General features: G+C 36.3%; 2 protein-coding genes, 1 long non-coding RNA gene and 1 pseudogene across 6 annotated transcripts in view; 2 read left to right on the plus strand and 2 right to left on the minus strand.

The window, feature by feature from the left end:
• The first annotated feature begins 512 nt into the window (after positions 1–512).
• On the plus strand, positions 513–2,335 carry LOC120169617. Of its 2 annotated transcripts, XR_005520682.1 has the most exons (4): positions 513–750; positions 1,031–1,366; positions 1,837–2,018; positions 2,224–2,318. It is a non-coding gene; the product is annotated as an uncharacterized LOC120169617 (long non-coding RNA). The 2 variants fall into 2 exon arrangements; XR_005520681.1 differs by having other exon boundaries at positions 1,031–2,018; positions 2,224–2,335.
• A 1,550-nt stretch (positions 2,336–3,885) lies between these two features.
• On the plus strand, positions 3,886–5,751 carry LOC120169519 (annotated as a pseudogene).
• Positions 5,752–6,581: 830 nt separating this feature from the next.
• On the minus strand, positions 6,582–7,242 carry LOC120169814 (probable 2-oxoglutarate-dependent dioxygenase At3g50210). Its single transcript, XM_039177915.1, has 4 exons — positions 7,051–7,242; positions 6,897–6,962; positions 6,678–6,802; positions 6,582–6,594 (listed from the first exon to the last, which is right to left on the minus strand). Exons 1-4 carry the CDS (start codon positions 7,240–7,242, stop codon positions 6,582–6,584), a joined length of 396 nt encoding a protein of 131 aa, XP_039033846.1.
• LOC120169702 (probable 2-oxoglutarate-dependent dioxygenase At3g50210) overlaps positions 6,655–19,040 on the minus strand; it is a 12,644-nt gene continuing 258 nt past the window's right edge. The window contains exons 2-11 of one of the 3 annotated variants that reach the window (XM_039177822.1): positions 18,665–18,780; positions 18,234–18,352; positions 18,064–18,127; positions 17,350–17,417; positions 16,930–16,988; positions 16,697–16,837; positions 7,543–7,687; positions 7,051–7,131; positions 6,873–6,962; positions 6,655–6,786 (exon numbers count right to left, since the gene is read on the minus strand). In XM_039177822.1, coding sequence (XP_039033753.1) covers positions 7,641–7,687; positions 16,697–16,837; positions 16,930–16,988; positions 17,350–17,417; positions 18,064–18,127; positions 18,234–18,352; positions 18,665–18,780 — 614 coding nt within the window. In that variant the 3' untranslated portion in view covers positions 6,655–6,786; positions 6,873–6,962; positions 7,051–7,131; positions 7,543–7,640. Of the gene's footprint in view, positions 6,803–6,872; positions 6,963–7,050; positions 7,132–7,542; positions 7,791–16,663; positions 16,838–16,929; positions 16,989–17,349; positions 17,418–18,063; positions 18,128–18,233; positions 18,353–18,664; positions 18,781–19,040 lie in introns of those variants that run through there. The other 2 variants (XM_039177821.1, XM_039177823.1) reach the window with 2 other exon arrangements.

Consider the following 19,040-nt stretch of genomic DNA (forward strand, 5'->3'; position numbering starts at 1 on the left):
AACGTTTAACAGAATAATCACTTCGACGTTTAATTTTTTATACACTATGCTATCTGTATATTATTTGATTTAAATTAAAATTAAAAAATTACATGCTTAAAATTTACTAAATAAAAGAATGTAGACTAAATTTAATTTTTTTTATATATCATAAGCACCAATGACATAATTTGATCTTATTACAAGCCTAGTAGTGAAGTACACCGTCTCCGCTGAACTCGGCTGGACCCAACTCGGGAACGGCTCGAAATGTATTATTTTTCTTTATTAATTATTTTATCTGATTCAAATAAATAAATAAAAATAATTATTCGTTCAGCTCAGTTGGTAGAGCACAAGATTCTTAACCTTGTGGTCGTGGGATCGAACTTCACGGTGGACAATTTATAATTCTGACTGTCGAATGTCTTTCACGGAAGTTACTCTCAACCTGACGCCGGATGCCAGCCAACTACTTTACCTCATCTCATCTCATTATATTTGGGGATAGGGTAAGCTAAATAAATAAATAAAAAGTTGAATTCGCTATAAATTTAATATAAAAAAATTAAAACGGATTTTTTATTTATTTTATAATTCCCTCTCATTATGCGGCAAAAACCAGGCAAGAATATGGGAAGCTCGTTGAAGGAGGAGACGACAGCCGACGCCGATACTTCAAGCCGCGACATCCCTCCTTCCGGTTCGAACATCTTCTCTGAGGGCGAACGTGTCCTCGCTTATTACGGCCCTTGTATCTACGAAGCCAAGGTATATTACATCTCTCTCGTTTATCAGTGCCCTCTTTGTTTCGCTCGTTGTTTGACGTGGCCGCAGCTTTAAACGAATCACCTCCGTCGTGTCGCTTTCAAATTTTCACTGTTTATCGATTCGCTTGAAATTATGCCCGTTTGGCTGCTGACGAAATCCGATGCTGGAATTGATTGGTTGGTTTATCTAGGACAGTATTGTCCATAACTTAGAGCATTTAGAAATTGATTGGATGAAATTAAGATTTCTGCAATTTATAAATTCGGATATTCGGTTTCAGGTTCAGAAAGTGGAGCTTCGGAAAAAAGAATGGAAGTATTTCGTTCATTACCTTGCAAGTCTACTTGCCTTAATTTACCTTGGCATACGCTTTTTGTGAAGCTGACTAGTTGTGGAACCTCCTATGGCATACCCTTGGCATGAACACTTAAAGAAATTTACCTTAATTTTTGATACACATATACATTTGAAAGTCTACACGAGGCTTAATCTAGTTTTTGGTGTCGGTTTTGTAGGATAAGCTAAATATTACTTGTTTATGGTATTAAGTGATATTTGTTTTGCTGTTTTGCAGGTTTGCAGGGTTGGAATAAGAAGTATGGCTTCAGTAAGCATGGTCTCACCTTAATCTAAGTTACTGCCTTATTTTTGTTTTTCGATTGATTTATTGTTTAAATTTTCACAACTCTTGATGCATCTAAAAATTTAATCTAACAGTGTCCATGTGAAATTTATCATAAAGCTATTCCTCAGAAAAATTTCCCTTTAAAGCACTAAAAGTCTACAACATCCCTTTTTATAATGTTTCTTATATAAATATTAATCAGTATTATACTTTCAAGTGAAATAGGTAATTGACATTCATCAATTAAATTGGGGACCCTGACATATATTTAAGCTAAAATATTTATTTAATCAAGAGATATAAGGTTTGTTTGGTTTAAATTTGCATATTTTTTGTTCTTACATTTTCTTTGTGGGTACTAATTCATTTATGCTATAATGAAATCCTGAAAGGTAATCAAAACTCAATATATTACTGGAAAATGATTGCTTTCATTTTCCACTTTCTCAAACGGGAAACAGAAACCATTACTATGGCTTGGACATATTGCCAACAGTCGGGGACAAATGGGTAGCAGCTGATCGGTTGATGAAAAATACTGAAGAGAATGTCATCAAGCAGCAAGCCCTTGACAAAAAACAGGGTGTTGAAAGAGGTTCAAGGTTAGGGCGTTCAAGTCATACAAAGCCAAAAAGCTCTACTGGTCAGTTAACTCCTTTGATGCTGGCTTGTTTATTGATATCTTAATACTTTTGTTCATTATCCGTGTCCATATATAAAGTATGACTGCATGTTGAGGAATCTTTTAACAATTGGTAACTATTCTTATAGTTTATGTTGTTGCCATTATTGTTTGCCTTCATTCTCTAATTGAGCCTATCTAATTTATTATGTTTTTATCTTTCTAGATGCAAAAGGGGATAAGAGGACCTGAAGAACACTGCAAAAGGGGAATCGTAGGGGTGTAAATGATCATAGTTTGAACGAATAAAGTTATATTCGTGTTCATTTGTTTATTTTTTAAGGTGTTCATGTTCGGTTTGTGTTCGTTCAATGTTCGTGAACATGTTTGTTTGTATGTTCACAAACTTGTTCATTTGCATCCATGAACATGTTCGTCTAGTGTTTGCTTATGTGTTCAAATTTTAGTTTTACATTGTATTTTACATTCGAGCTAAAAGAAAATGGTAAAATTACGCTATTAGTTTTTAAACTCTTTAAATTTTATAGTTTAAATTTTAACTTTTATCATGTGTTCAATTTAGTCCATACCTTCACCAATATTAAAATGTAAAAAAAAAGGAAAAGAAGAACCATATGAACATGCTTGTTCATGAACATAAATGAACGAGTCGATAAACAAGCTCATAAACGAGTTGGTTTGTGAACATAAACAAACTGAACATACCTTTGTTCGTGTATAAATGAACATAAAAAAAAATTGTTCACACTCGTTTATTTAACTTAACAAACGAACATAAATAAACGATATAGAAATGGTTCATGAACAATTCATCGGTTCATTTAAATTCCTTAATAAAATCAATATCACATTTTTGGGAAAAAAGAACAAAAACAAAATCGATGAAAATTTTAAATAATAAAGATTAAGTTTATTAAATTATTTCAGAATAAGATCATATAAATAAATCATATAATTTATAAATACTAAATTTATTATTATATCATGTCATATGATTATTTCGTTTAATATTTAACGGTTAAATGACGTTGATAATAATATATTAATTGAATGACATGTTTATAAGTTTTATAAAAAACGACACATCTATTATCAAATTTATAACTAAATGACATTAGGTGTAGTCTACTACCCCCAATATTTTTAAAAATAATGCGTAATATAATCATTTTATTCATTAAAATTTTACTTTATTTATTTATTGATATTTAATCTATTAATCGATTAATCGAGATAAATATTATAAAATTCCTTTCAATTCAATTTATTATATTCATTACATCAAAATTTAAACTCTTAATTTTACGTAAAAAAAATCTAATACTTCGTGTCACTGAATCAACTTATTCCCACTTCAAAATTAATTTTCAAACACTAACTCTTAATCGAGCCACATTACTTTTCTAGCGTATTGGACCACCAATTAAGTTGTTTGAACCACATTGTTTGACCGTTGATTGCATGTATTTTATCTAGAAATTATACATGTACACGTATAAGACACTTATGAAACCCTAATTATTAGGATGGTATTCCAAACAAGTACCAATATTTTGTTTTTTATAACATTAGAACCAAAATTTTAAAAAACAAATGTTGTTACAACTATCATATTAAATCATATAACTTTAAATAAATGGCTCACTGTCAAGAAATAAAAGTAGAAGGGTTAAAGTTTGAAAATCGTGAAGAGTATAGGGATCAATTATATAATTATCCCAAAAAATAGCACGCGCAAAGGAAGAAGATGATTGGGGGATGTAATTAAAATAATGGGTGTTTAGTCGGCCGTAGCGGTTGCGACGAGGAGAAGCATCCCCCCTTTGACGGGGCTAAATTCATGAACCCTACATTTCAACCCTTTGTTCTTTTTGCCTTATAATTTCCCATCTGAATCAACATTGTCTTCAAATCTGATCTTTCTTCTTCTTTTCTCTGAGAAAACAGTCCAAAGAAGAGTCTAATCCGAGGTGCTGCTTATACCGGTGGCAAGTATACTGCACCCGGTACAATGGGTCAATCTCCTTCTGCCTCTTTAGACAGGGAGAACTCCTTCAGCGATCGATTCGGCTTTTCCAGTTCTAGTTTTGTTTCCAGCGATGGATTTTCCGATGAGTTTGTGGAGAATCGGGATTACACAGCTGAGATTCCCGATGAGTGTTTAGCTTATGTTTGCAATTCCTCTTTCCCGGCGATCGGAACCGTTGTTCGCTCGTATGCAAGAGGTGGCTTTGCGTTGACGGTTGGAGCCGTCACCGTTTGTCTCTCAACGCCCAATCTGAGATCGTCGCTTCTTTGTCTTCTCTCTTCACGCGCTTCGATTCCGTAACGAAACTCAGTCTGCGTTGTAGCCGTAAATCGATCAGCTTAAACGATGACGCTTTGGTGATGATCTCGATCCGTTGCCGAAACCTCGAACGGTTGAAGCTCCGCGGTTGTCGTGAAATCAGCGACGAAGGGATGTTGGCTTTTGCTCAAAATTCTAATAAATTGAGGAAGATTTCTTGCGGTTCTTGTATGTTCGGCGCCGGAGGTTTGAACGCCGTCCTTGATTATTGCACGAATTTAGAAGAGTTATCGGTGAAAAGGTCTAGAGGGATCAACAACGGAACTCAGGCTATCGGGCCGGGAGCAGCGGCTTCTTCACTGAAAACGATTTGCTTGAAAGAGCTCGTTAACGGTCAGTCCTTTGAACCGCTTATTGTTGGAGCTAAAAACCTTAAAGCTTTGAAAATTATTCATTGTTTGGGTGATTGGGATAGAGTCCTTCAATTAATTGGGAATCGAAATCGATACCAAAAAAATTTTGATCCTAATAACTATGATAGCAATGGTAACAATGATCAGCTGATGGAAATTCACCTTGAGAGGCTTCAAATAAGTGATATAGGCCTATCTTCTATTTCCAAATGTACCAAAATTGAGACTTTGCATATTGTGAAAACCCCAGATTGTTCGAATTATGGGCTTTTTTGTGTAGCTGAACACTGTAAGTTGTTAAAGAAGCTTCATGTTGATGGATGGAGGACTAATAGGATTGGAGATGAGGGTTTGGCTGCTGTTGCCAAACACTGTCCTAATTTAGAAGAACTAGTTTTGATTGGTGTCAATGTTACTTATTTGAGCTTGGAAGCCATTGCTTCTAATTGCTCGAAACTCGAAAGATTAGCACTTTGCGGAAGTGGAACTATTGGTAATACAGAGATTGCATGCATTGCAGCAAAATGTACGGCCTTGAAGAGACTTTGCATCAAGGGGTGTCCTATTTCGGACATCGCAATTGAAGCATTGGGTTCTGGTTGTCCCAGTTTAGTGAAAATTAAGTTGAGGAAATGTAAAGGAGTGAGTTGCGAGGCCAGAGAATGGTTGCGCGAACAAAGAGGATCTCTAGTGATCAATATGGATGCTTGTGAGATAGATGGTGGTTTCGAGGCTAGTGTCAGCAATGGTGGAATTCAGGAAGTCGGGCCGGATTATCCACAGGTAACCACAGGAGATGCTTCGACGAGCAGCAATGGCAGGTTAGCATTGTTAAGGTTAAAATTTGGGCTTTTTGCTAGTAGGAATATAGTGGCATGCACATTTAGAAGGTGGTCCAACGGTGATGATACTTTCAATAGCAACTTGTGAATGATCTTTTAAAGAGTTGGAACAATACTCTTTTCTCTGATCATAATTCATAATGCAACTGTAAGTTTGTGAGATGAATCATTATTTTAAAATGCTTTTTGTAGTTCTTGCTTGATTTACAATTTTTTTCTTGGGAATTCGGAAAACCCAGGGGAAACAATTGTCCAAGTGTTTTCCAATGATTGTTTGCTTATAGTTGTATTGCATCGTCTCCCCTTTGCTAAAACTGTGTTAAACGGCTATGTTCTTGATTTTCTTGAATCGCTAGTGTGTGACCCCATGCCATGCAATTAATTTTTGAGTGGCGAATTTCAGAAAGAAAATTCATTTGTTTTTGGAATCTTCATGGCTTCAATATTAGAGCAGCCTTTGCCAATTTTGTGTTTAGTTTTGTTGCATTAAACCAAACTTTGAAAGAAATTTGCCAACCAGGACTTCACTTTGGAACTCGATTCAAATATACTCAATCAGTTTGCAACTAATAAGTTCTAGATTTGAAGCCTAAATGAGTAAATAATTCAATTTTTGAGGACCGTATATTATATTTACATGCATTTAAATGCATAATGTCAGTGCACTAGTACGATACACGTTTTGCTCGAAGACTGTATTCATTGTACAAATCTTAATGATACGTTAATCAATTTATCTACTCAAACTCATGTGGATTCAAAGGAGTTTTGTTCTTCTTAGATATTATGAGTTAGAACAGTTGCATACTCATGTGGATTCAAGGGAGTTTTGTTCTTTGAATAGTTGCATCTATATGGTGTGTGTTGTCGATTATTAAGAAATACGATTTGTGTGATGTTAATGATTAAGAAATACGTGCTGAATATCGATAAATAAATATCTTACAGGTAAAAAATAACCAAATCTGTTTCAGTCTTGCAAATCAAATCAGAAACGAAATTTGAACGATCAGTTTTCATCTCAAGCTTCATCACTGCAATATCAGACATTATTAAGTCAAAAGTACTATCACAGGACGAAATGTTTGGCCTGAAAATTCCAAAGCAAAACTATTACATTACAAAGTTTGTTTTAACTTTGCTAACTAAATGTTCTCCGTAAACAGCTTTTCCGAACTTCCGAGTTCCACCGCTCCTCTGTAAGAAGACTTCCAAAGGCTCCACCGCTGCATCATAATTCAGCTGTTCGGAAAAGCACAGAAAGAAAAAGGACAAACACGACAGAAGATAAAGGCAACTTGTAAATATTAACCTCGTAAAAATATGCTACACAGACCCGATATGTAGGAGATGTATTGATAACTCGGTGTAGAGTTGAGTCGTATAAACCATTAGATAGTATCTGCAGTTACACCAAACATTTTAGTACGATATAATCAAAAATGGAAATAAAGACATTTTAAACCACTTTTAGCATTGCGTTAATGTACCTTCAACATATCACCAATGTTGCAGACAAATGTTCCGGGAATCGGAGGAGCTGAGATCCACTCACCGGATTGGTTTCTCACCTGCATAATTTGTTTAGATAACCTGTTGTTGAAAAATAATGGAACGGGATTTAAAACAGCGATAGACAAGGCATAAACCTGGAGTCGGGAAAATGTGAAACCATCCAGCATAAACTATTAGGCCTCAAGAAAGAAAGGATTATCCCCAAGACAAGAAAGGGTTTCATATTTGGTTAACAAAGAGAAGATGGAGAAAAATGGAGTAAGCAATGCTTTGGTCATACAAAATAAACTTGCTAACTGTAGCCGCGATTATTTTCAGAATGATAAATGAAGAAATGTTGTCCAGAGCTAGAAAGAAGAAGCGGTTAAACGTGATGTTTGGTTCACACTTCTCTTCCAATCAAGAGAATCCGTGAGAACTGATCCGTTTTGTCGATTTCTTAAAACCAGAAACTAAGGGGATCATACCTGAAGTGCAGTGATATTTTCATCTTGGTTCGCCAGTGTTAACAAACATGTTGAAACATTGACAAAATGTTGTTTTAAAATTAAATCTTTTAAACCACTTATCTCAAGTTAAAAGGGCACTTCATCATAGTCCGTGCGTGCACCGCTGAATTGTTTGGCCCGGAAGACAGAGACAGAAGCAAATGAGAACAAGGACATACTAAAACGGCAGTAATTAAGCAAGAGGGAAAACCAGTCGCATTCACATTCTGTATAATCCTCCATGCCGGGTTAGTGATTAATTTGCAAAGTTTCAACATTTGGTGATTTAAGTAAAATGATGGAAGAGTTCAATGACCTATTTGAGTTATTTGGTGTAGGATTGAATTATAAAGAAGGAGAATTAAGAGGGCAAAAGAGTAATTTAGTAAGTGAAATAATTAAATATTCCTTAGGGTGATTTTATAAATCACGTGGGCATATGAGAAACATTCCAGACTTTTCTCTTCTTCTCTTCCTTCTCCAACCGTGAAGCTTGCAAGCAAAGGTAAGTTGTCTTCTTTTGGATTAATTCTTATGAGTTAAGCATGGATTTGGTTAATGAAGATGTAGGAAATATGATGGAGAGAAACAAGGATCCTAGAACTCAAAGAATTGCAAGTCAAGGGAGATTAAAGGTTGAGAGCCATTGAATGAAATCTTAGATTAAAGGTCATAATAAGAATTAGAAGTTGGATTTGACTTGTCATCAAGTTAATTAAGAAGTATGAGGTAATAGAATTGAAATTAGAACAAGTTGGAATTTGAGTAAGATTCTTCAATTCTATATGGATGATTAGTTTTTTTAGTTTTAGAGGTATTGAATGGATAATAATTAGTTTAAGTAAGTGTATGAAAGCTAAGAGTATTAAAGGGAGTGAAATAGGTATGTTTGAGCTGAAATGAGATGATTTTCGAGCTCAAAATAGGATTTCTGGGCTAGGGGAATCGGTACCCATTCAAGGGGAATCGATACCCCCTCAACGAATATGAATTTCCAAAATGCTAGAGGGGAATCGATACCCCCAGGGGGGGAACCGATTCCCCCATGTAAAAAAAAGAGTAAAGAAAGAAAGACTAAACTATTAATTCCTTAAATTGGTAGCTATTAAAGATTAATTTCAAGACATAGACATCTGATGATCATCTTGAAAATTATGTTTATGTAGATACCGAGCCTATACGAGTTCGGGAACAATCTACAAGTAGGATCGATCGAAGAGAAGGCAAAGAAATATAGGTGAGTGCATATGCATAGCATAATTATAGAAATATACTCCATTCTAGACTTGTGATAAGTCTAGATTTTATATCTTGGCACATGAGCATATTTTGTATTATGAGACATGACATGAATTCATATAAAATGCATTATATGACATGAATATGCAAGAAAAGTTATGAGCTATGTGAAAAGGTAAGAATTTACATGTCTACGCGATATAGACTACGTGAAATGTAAAAGCCCATGTTATGTAGATGAGAACTATAGGTATAGTTGGCATGCCAAGGGTAGAGGGTCTACGCGGTCCTTCGGGACAAAATTCTACGCGGTCCTTCGGGATATATATATATTCTTTGGAACATGTGTGAAGTCTGGTGAGACACATATGTGATCCCTAGCATATGTATATGATTCTTAAGGAATTCTATGTGGTCCTTATGGAAATTATTATATGGCACTACGGTGCAATTCTACGCGGCACTTCGGTGCATTTATACGAGCTGTGGTGACAACATAGTGCACAACCTCACATTACTCAGATACCTTAGGTTCTCAGTATGATATCATGGGCCAATAAACTTATTAATACAAATTCATGAATGTTAAAGTAATATGCTTACAGGTATGGATATTGATGATGTAGACTACATTGATTAAGTACATGTTTGCATCTCATTTCATATAATTATGACATGGTCATTACATTGCTTTGTTATTATTATTACATTGCCTCACTAAGTCGATGACTTAGCGTGTGAGTGTTTCACATGTAGGATTCGAGAAAGTAGACGAGACAGGTTAAGCAGCTTGACAACATTACTCCTGCAACCACCAGATCAGAAGCAACTTAATCAGTAGGTCATTTTGTTATGTAAATGGTAGTTGGCATGTAATTAAAGGGTTAAGTTGTGTATGCTCTGAATATTTTGGTAAACTTATATTACAATATGTATATTATCGTATTTTCTTAATATAAGTTTAAATATTTTGCTATTATTTGTTAAGAGTTGTGTTTTAAAGTCAATGTAGTATCTCTGACTCATATCCGGGTCGGGTACGGGTTGGGGTGTTATATTTAATGGTATCAGAGCTATGGTTTAGCCGATTCTAGGCATGAACCAGAGTCTATAGAGTCTTTAAATGGAATACATGCCAACAAATAGTGAGAACTTCTGATCTGGTATAGTATGAGTATGTTGTTTTGCTAATAGAACAATGTGTTTATTCTTATTAGATGTCCGGACATAATAGCTCCCGAAGTGAAGCGGAAGAAGATAAGCATGCTGAAAGCAGTAATTCACCTGCCCTGACCAGGCAAGGTGAAGAACAGGCATCTCAAGGAGTGCCTGTGCAAGATCAAGATACGTTCTTCAGAACGTTAGACGCTATTCTGACGCGTCTTCAACCTTCTGCTCCACTAACTCAAAGAATAAATGTAGCAAAAGAGTTGAGAGGTTTAGGAGCTCCTGAATTTAAGGGAGAAGCTGAGGAAGGTCCAGTGTCAGCGGATCTTTGGTTGAATGATTTGAAAATCATGTTAGATGGTCTCCACTGTTCCGAAGTGGAGAAATTAGATGGAGCTGTGTCTTTATTGAGGGGTCAGGCGAGGATATGGTGGACGAACGTCACCATTAGGATGTCAACCGACCAGTTGACTTGGTCTTTGTTTTTAGAAGAATTTAAAAACAAGTATATTGGAGATCAGTTTATCCGACAAATGAAACATGAGTTTATGAATTTGAAGCAGATGAGCCGCTCTGTATATGAGTACGAATGTGAGTTTAATAAGCTAAGCAGGTTTGCAGCTGAGCTTGTGCCTACTGAAAAAGATGCTTGCGAATGGTTCGTGGAGGGCTTGCGCCCTAGACTTAAAGAATTGTTGATAGTATTAAACTTGTCCTCGTTCCAGGAGGTGATTAATCGTGCAAAAGCTCTTGAAAGGGCTCAGAATGAAAGATTTGGGGACTCAAGAGTTCAGACATCAAAGAGGACGACTACTTCTTCTAGCTCAGTACCATCAAAAGGGGAAGAGACTCGGGATTTCGATCACAAGCTAGATCAGAATCAGTTGCATCGTCTGCTAAGGGATTAAGTCAGGCAAGACCTAGACAGACGCAGTCAGTGGAATCTGGTGCTGGGAGATCTACTCCGAGTCAAGGGAGACAGTGTCAGCACTGTGGGAAAAACCATTATGGGGCTTGTCGTATGGCTGCTGGGACTTGTTTTCGATGCGGAGATGCCGGACATTTTATCCGGGATTGTCCATTGATTGTTGGGGAGCCTGCACCATCTGGAAGAGTTGGTTCTTCCTCACAAAGAGGACGAGGAAGAGGCAGAGGAAGGAACCCGTCTGAATTCTCTGCTCAACCTGAAGTTTGATCCACTGCTCGGGTATACAATCTAAAGACAAGTGATGACCGTGATGATCCTGATATCATTGCAGGTACTTTTCAACTGTATGATAAATTAGTATTGGTGCTGATTGATCCGGGTTCTAATTATTCTTATATTACAAGTAAGTTAGTAAAGGAGTTGAGGATTCCTATAGAAGCTACGAGTAATGTGATGATAGTAACTAATCCGTTAGGGCATAGTACTCAGGTGGACAAAGTCTGTAAAGGGTGTCCCATAAAGGTTCAGGGAATTGAATTCCCTGCTAATCTGATGGAATTACCCTTTGACGAGTTTGAAGTGATTCTGGGAATGGATTGGTTGTTTCATTATTATGGGAATGTTGACTGTAGATTGAAAAAGGTAACCCTGAAGAGTCCAGAAGGAATAGAAGTTAATGTGATCAGTGAAATGTGTAATCCTTTAGCAAATGTAATATCAGTGATGTCTGCCAAGAAATTATTGCTACAAGAATGTCAGGGTTTTCTTGTAAATGTGATTGATTCAAGAGCTGAAGAGAAAAGGTTAGAGGAGATTCCAATAGTTCGAGAGTTCCCTGATGTTTTTCTTGCTGAATTGCCAGGATTACCTCCAGACAGAGAGGTAGAATTTCAAATTGAAGTAATGCCAGGAACCGCTCCAATTGCAATGGCACCTTATCGGATGGCTCCGAAAGAATTGCAAGAGTTAAAGAATCAATTGCAAGATTTGTTAGAAAAAGGATTTATTCGACCAAGTGTGTCACCTTGGGGAGCTCCGGTGTTATTTGTTAAGAAGAATGATGGATCAATGCGTCTTTGTATTGATTATCGACAGCTTAATAAGGTGACCATCAAGAACAAGTATCCCCTTCCGCGCATTGATGACTTGTTTGATCAACTAAAAGGAGCTTCGGTATTTTCGAAGATCGATCTACGTTGGGGTTATCATCAATTGAAGATCCAGGAGAAAGATATTCCGAAGACGGCTTTTAGAACGAGATATGGTCATTATGAATTCATCGTAATGCCATTCGGAGTAACGAATGCACCTGCTGCTTTCATGGATCTCATGAACAGGATTTTTCAGCCCTATCTGGACCAGTTTGTTGTTGTCTTTATTGATGACATACTGGTTTACTCGAAGTCCATTGAAGAGCACAACACACATCTGAGGCTAGTGTTGCAAATTCTCAGGGATAAAAATCTCTATGCGAAATTGTCCAAATGTGAATTTTGGTTAAAGGAAGTAATTTTCTTGGGGCATGTGATCTCGGCAGTTGGGATTAGAGTAGACCCTCAGAAGGTTAAAGCTATAATGGATTGGGAAGTTCCTAAGAATGTGTCTGAAGTTCGGAGTTTTGTTGGACTTGCCGGTTACTATCGAAGATTCGTTAAGAATTTTTCGATGATTGTGCTGCCTCTAACAAAGCTAATGAGAAAGAACGTACCATTTGTTTGGACTTCTGAATGTCAAGAAAGTTCGAAGCTTTAAAGAGAATTCTGATAGAAACTCCGATATTGGTTCAACCGGAATCTGGCAAGAATTTTGTAGTATACAGTGACGCATCCCATAACGGGTTGGGGTGTGTATTAATGCAAGAAGGAAAGGTGGTAGCGTATGCATCGAGACAGTTGAAACCACATGAAAGGAATTACCCCACTCATGATTTAGAAATGGCTGTTGTAGTATTCGCTCTCAGGATTTGGCGTCATTATCTTTATGGGGAGTGTTGTTACTTATATACGGATCATAAGAGCCTGAAGTATCTGATGACTCAAAAAGAATTGAATTTGAGGCAACGTAGATGGGTAGAGTTCTTAAAGGATTATGATGTGATAATTGACTATCATCCCGGAAAGGCTAATGTGGTAGCAGATGCTTTGAGTAGAAAGACGTTTGCAGCCTTACGAGCTATGGATGCAAGATTATCTTTAACGGGAGACGGTGGTCTTTGTGCAGAATTAACCCTTAAACCAGCATGGTTGGAACGAATAGGAGAATTGCAAATTAAAGATGAAGTGTGTTTGAAAAGAATTGAACAAGTAAAGAACAAAGAGATTAAAAACTTTGAGATTAAGTCAGATGGAAATCTATATTGTAAAGGAAGAATTGTAATACCCGACAATGATGACTTGAAGAAAGAAATTTTATCAGAGGCTCATTGCAGTCCGTTAACGATGCACCCAGGTGGAACCAAGATGTATATGGATTTGAAGAATCGATTTTGGTGGTCAGGGCTGAAACGAAGCATCACCGATTTTGTGTCTAAGTGTTTGATATGTCAACAAGTCAAAGCCGAGCATCAAGTTCCATCAGGATTATTGCAACCGCTTTTCATTCCTCAATGGAAATGGGAAAATGTTACGATAGATTTTGTTTCGGGGTTACCCTTGACCCCAAACAAAAGAGAATCAATCTGGGTAATTGTTGATCGATTAACTAAGTCAGCGCATTTCCTTCCAGTTAGAACGGATTTCTCTATGGAAAAGTATGCAGAGCTGTATATTAGAGAAGTTATTAGATTGCATGGAGTACCTATTTCCATAGTCTCTGGTCGAGACCCTCGATTCACTTCTAGATTCTGGAAATCTTTGCGTAAAGCGTTGGGGACTCGTTTAAACTTTAGTACGGCTTTTCATCCTCAGACTGATGGGAAATCAGAGAGAACTATTCAGATATTGGAAGATATGTTGAGAGCATGCGTAATGGAATTTAAAGGATCATGGGAAAAGTATTTACCGCTGGCAGAGTTCGCTTACAACAATAGTTATCAGTCTAGTATAAAGATGGCCCCATATGAAGCATTATATGGAAGAAAATGTCGTACTCATTAAATTGGTATTAACTCAAAGACCGAAGTGTTCTTGGTCCGGATTTAATTCAAGATGTAGAACAGAAAGTTCGAGAAATTCAGCATAACCTCAAAGTGGCCTCTGATCGGCAAAAGTCCTATTCTGATCTTAAAAGAAAGGAGATTGAATTTGAAGTTGGGGATAAAGAGTTTTTAAAGGTATCTCCATGGAAGAATGTGTTGAGGTTTGGTCGGAAAGGAAAACTGAGTCCTCGGTTTATTGGACCATATGAGATTGTAAAAAGAGTAGGACCTGTAGCATATCGGCTAGCTTTACCACCTGAGATGGAAAAGATACATGATGTCTTTCACGTTTCAATGCTTCGAAGATATAGATCTGATCCCTCCCATATCATAAATCCAGAAGAGATCGAGGTACAACCGGATATGACTTATGAGGAAGAACCGATTCAAATTTTAGCTCATGAGGTTAAGCAATTGAGGAATAAGACTATTCCATTGGTTAAAGTTTTATGGAAGAATCACAAAGTGGAGGAAGCAACATGGGAGCGTGAGGAGGATATGAGGAATCAGTATCCCCATCTCTTTTCTTATTGAAAATTCAAGGACGAATTTTCTTAAGGGAGGGAGATTTGTAACATCCTCTATGCCGGGTTAGTGATTAATTTGCAAAGTTTCAACATTTGGTGATTTAAGTAAAATGATGGAAGAGTTCAATGACCTATTTGAGTTATTTGGTGTAGGATTGAATTATAAAGAAGGAGAATTAAGAGGGCAAAAGAGTAATTTAGTAAGTGAAATAATTAAATATTCCTTAGGGTGATTTTATAAATCATGTGGGCATATGAGAAACATTCTAGACTTTTCTCTTCTTCTCTTCCTTCTCCAACCGTGAAGCTTGCAAGCAAAGGTAAGTTGTCTTCTTTTGGATTAATTCTTATGAGTTAAGCATGGATTTGGTTAATGAAGATGTAGGAAATATGATGGAGAGAAACAAGGATCCTAGAACTCAAAGAATTGAAAGTTAAGGGAGATTAAAGGTTGAGAGCCATTGAATGAAATCTTAGATTAAAGGTCATAATAAGAATTAGAAGCTGGATTTGACTTGTCATCAAGTTAATTAAGAAGTATGAGGTAATAGAATTGAAATTATAACAAGTTGGAATTTGAGTAAGATTCTTCAATTCTATATGGATGATTAGTTTTTTTAGTTTTAGAGGTATTGAATGGATAATAATTAGTTTAAGTAAGTGTATGAAAGCTAAGAGTATTAAAGGGAGTGAAATAGGTATGTTTGAGCTGAAATGAGATGATTTTCGAGCTCAAAATAGGATTTCTGGGCTAGGGGAATCGGTACCCATTCAAGGGGAATCGATACCCCCTCAACGAATATGAATTTCCAGAATGCTAGAGGGGAATCGATACCCCCAGGGGGGAACCGATTCCCCCATGTAAAAAAAAAGAGAAAAGAAAGAAAGACTAAACTATTAATTCCTTAAATTGGTAGCTATTAAAGATTAATTTCAAGACATAGACATCTGATGATCATCTTGAAAATTATGTTTATGTAGATACCGAGCCTATACGAGTTCGGGAACAATCTACAAGTAGGATCGATCGAAGAGAAGGCAAAGAAATATAGGTGAGTGCATATGCATAGCATAATTATAGAAATATACTCCATTCTAGACTTGTGATAAGTCTAGATTTATATCTTGGCATATGAGCATATTTTGTATTATGAGACATGACATGAATTCATATAAAATGCATTATATGACATGAATATGCAAGAAAGTTATGAGCTATGTGAAAAGGTGAGAATTTACATGTCTACGCGATATAGACTACGTGAAATGTAAAAGCCCATGTTATGTAGATGAGAACTATAGGTATAGTTGGCATGCCAAGGGTAGAGGGTCTACGCGGTCCTTCGGGTCAAAATTCTACGCGGTCCTTCGGGATATATATTCTTGGAACATGTGTGAAGTCTGGTGAGACACATATGTGATCCCTAGCATATGTATATGATCTTAAGGAATTCTATGTGGTCCTTATGGACATTATTATATGGCACTACGGTGCAATTCTACGCGGCACTTCGGTGCATTTATACAAGCTGTGGTGACAGCATAGTGCACAACCTCACATTACTCAGATACCTTAGGTTCTCAGTATGATATCATGGGCCAAAAAACTTATTAATACAAATTCATGAATGTTAAAGTAATATGCTTACAGGTATGGATATTGATGATGTAGACTACATTGATTAAGTACATGTTTGCATCTCATTTCATATCATTATGACATGGTCATTACATTGCTTTGTTATTATTATTACATTGCCTCACTAAGTCGATGACTTAGCGTGTGAGTGTTTCACACGTAGGATCCGAGAAAGTAGACGAGACAGGTTAAGCAGCTTGACAGCATTACTCCTGCAACCACCAGATCAGAAGCAACTTAATCAGTAGGTCATTTTGTTATGTAAATGGTAGTTGGCATGTAATTAAAGGGTTAAGTTGTGTATGCTCTGAATTTTGGTAAACTATATACAATATGTATATTATCGTATTTTCTTAATATAAGTTCAAATATTTTGCTATTATTTGTTAAGAGTTGTGTTTTAAAGTCAATGTAGTATCTCTGACTCATATCCGGGTCGGGTACGGGTTGGGGGTGTTACACATTCTATTATCATCCAATGTCAGTTTCAGGTTTACATTTTCCATTTGCAGTTGATGCTCCCGGGTAACCAATAAGGTGCATCACCCAAAATGCATCACCGCATCTTTCCCTTTCGAATTCATCTGGTGAACCACCCAATGCAAGAGCAATTCCCCGCATAATTTTTCTTGACAGTTCTGTCATTACCAAGAATCCAAAAGCTGCCATGAATTTCCAGCCAAGTAAAAATTATTAAAGGAGAACACAAATTTGCAAAACACGAGCATGCCTGTACAGAGACGGATATACTCCTCCATCAGTTCTTTGAAGTTTGGAGGATTATGCGGCCTGTCAAAACAAAAGAATATCAATTCCGAAACTCAACCTCCAAACTTCCAAATCATCCACTATATGCAAAATTGTTAGTACCGCTGTTCCCGTGCATGGAAAATTCATAATCATTGTAGGATGTATAAACCATTTTGCAATGGCTTAATCCAATCAATTAATTGTCAAGCATTACCAATCATTAACGGCAATACACACAGCAAATTCCAAGTCCTTGTATGAAAGAAAAAATCTTTAACATTGTACTAAGGCCCTTCCAAAGTTCATCAATCTCAATGTCATTTGATAATATTTACGCCCGCATGCACAAAAATTTTGTAATATGTATATGTTTGAGAAACGACTAAGTCTTTAAACATACCATTGATTGCATCCTTCCATGGGTTTGCCAAGATCTCCGTACATCCCTTGTTTTAGTTCTTTATAGCACTGTAATCCAAAGCGGCACACAAATCAGTATCATATATACCGAAGCAGACATAACGTGCTGCTTATGTGAATACTTTCCTATAATGTAACAGTCAAAGTTAATCCCGAATAGAAAGGAAAATGACAATATAATTGAGATGGTTAAAAGCATTATATAACATCATAAAAAGTAAAACCACCTTTTTGGGACTGCACTGAGATAGTTCATGCAAAGGTCCTCTCCAAGTGTTCGGAGTATCCGTGACACTATCTAAGAGTGAATAATGTGTTTTTAACAAAATCTTTGATTGAAACTTTAAGATTTTAAATTGAATATGGTGATAAATACCCCTTAAAAATTGGTGAATAATAATTAATCAAAAATAAAAGATGATTTGAACAGATGTAAACTTTAAAATAAGTCGAAAGTCCATTACTCTCCCTTTTATATAATGTAGTGGATAGAATCCTTTCAGTGATGATTGACTGGTACTAGCAACATGGTACCAGTAGAGAACTTCTATATTGAAGGTATATTCCAATCAAAACATTTTAGGTTAAACAGAACATAAAAATTCCCACTGGTACCTTGCAATAGCAACGCAACGCCATGCAATGCAATGTAGATGAAATGGAGGAACAAAAAGTAGTTACAGATAACACCCACATCAATAGCTTCGTGCATATCGGGCACACCTTTGGTAATGTTTTCTCCAATTCTATAGTATCCCCTGCATTCGAGGCTTCGAGTGTCACCTTACAAGGTCAACGAATCATATAAACTAATCAATAATCTGAAACGACATTTATACACAGATTTTACTTCACCAAACAGACCTGTATCCAGCAGCTGGTGTCAACTCGATCTTGAGTTTTTCTTCGTATGGAAGATCAAAGAATTTGCGTGTTACATTTCTAACCTCTTTCACCATAGTCTCAGGGATACCATGAACCTTCTAATGAATCCGAATGTGCACGAATCAAAGGGAAAAAATACAGTGATAAGTTGGGCTAGCATTGAGACATATAGAAAACTTCAGTAAGATACCAGAAACTTCAATTAAAAAACCTAAATTCTTTAACTACTAGTGAAATACTAATGTAAACCTATTTTGCTTCGACTCTTTATCCGAGGGTTCCATATATTTCGAAAAACCTTGAAAAAATCCGAACATGTTACAACCGAGTTTGAGCATCATAGATGTAAAATTCTCTTTGAGTTCGGAAGAACAAAGAAATAGAATAAAAAACCAAAGTGAGAATTTTACCGCATAGATGAACCCAGCCTCACGGCAAGCCTTCTCTAATTGCTTAACAACTTCACATACACCAGGGTCTTGAGCCATTTTTGGATCATCGCATTTGGCCAACAAAGGAGCAATATCTATATAACAATTTATAAATAAGCATAAAAAGGCAATAAAAATCCAACAGATAAACACAGTTTATGAAGATTCGGATTTTTAAAAGTACAAATTTCATCAATATATTCCAATTCCACGAAAAATTACACTGTTTCATTGTGCTTTTGGCTTGAATTAATCGAACCCTTTTTGAAACCCAGACTCAAACACTCAAATTGATGATTCAGAAATTTCAATCAATAATTTGAATCATAGCATAGAGATTATAGAAAACCAAAAG

Source organism: Hibiscus syriacus, unplaced genomic scaffold (genome assembly GCF_006381635.1).
Source record: "Hibiscus syriacus cultivar Baekdansim isolate YM2019G1 unplaced genomic scaffold, ASM638163v2 tig00111769_pilon, whole genome shotgun sequence".
Classification (NCBI taxonomy): Eukaryota; Viridiplantae; Streptophyta; class Magnoliopsida; order Malvales; family Malvaceae; genus Hibiscus; species Hibiscus syriacus.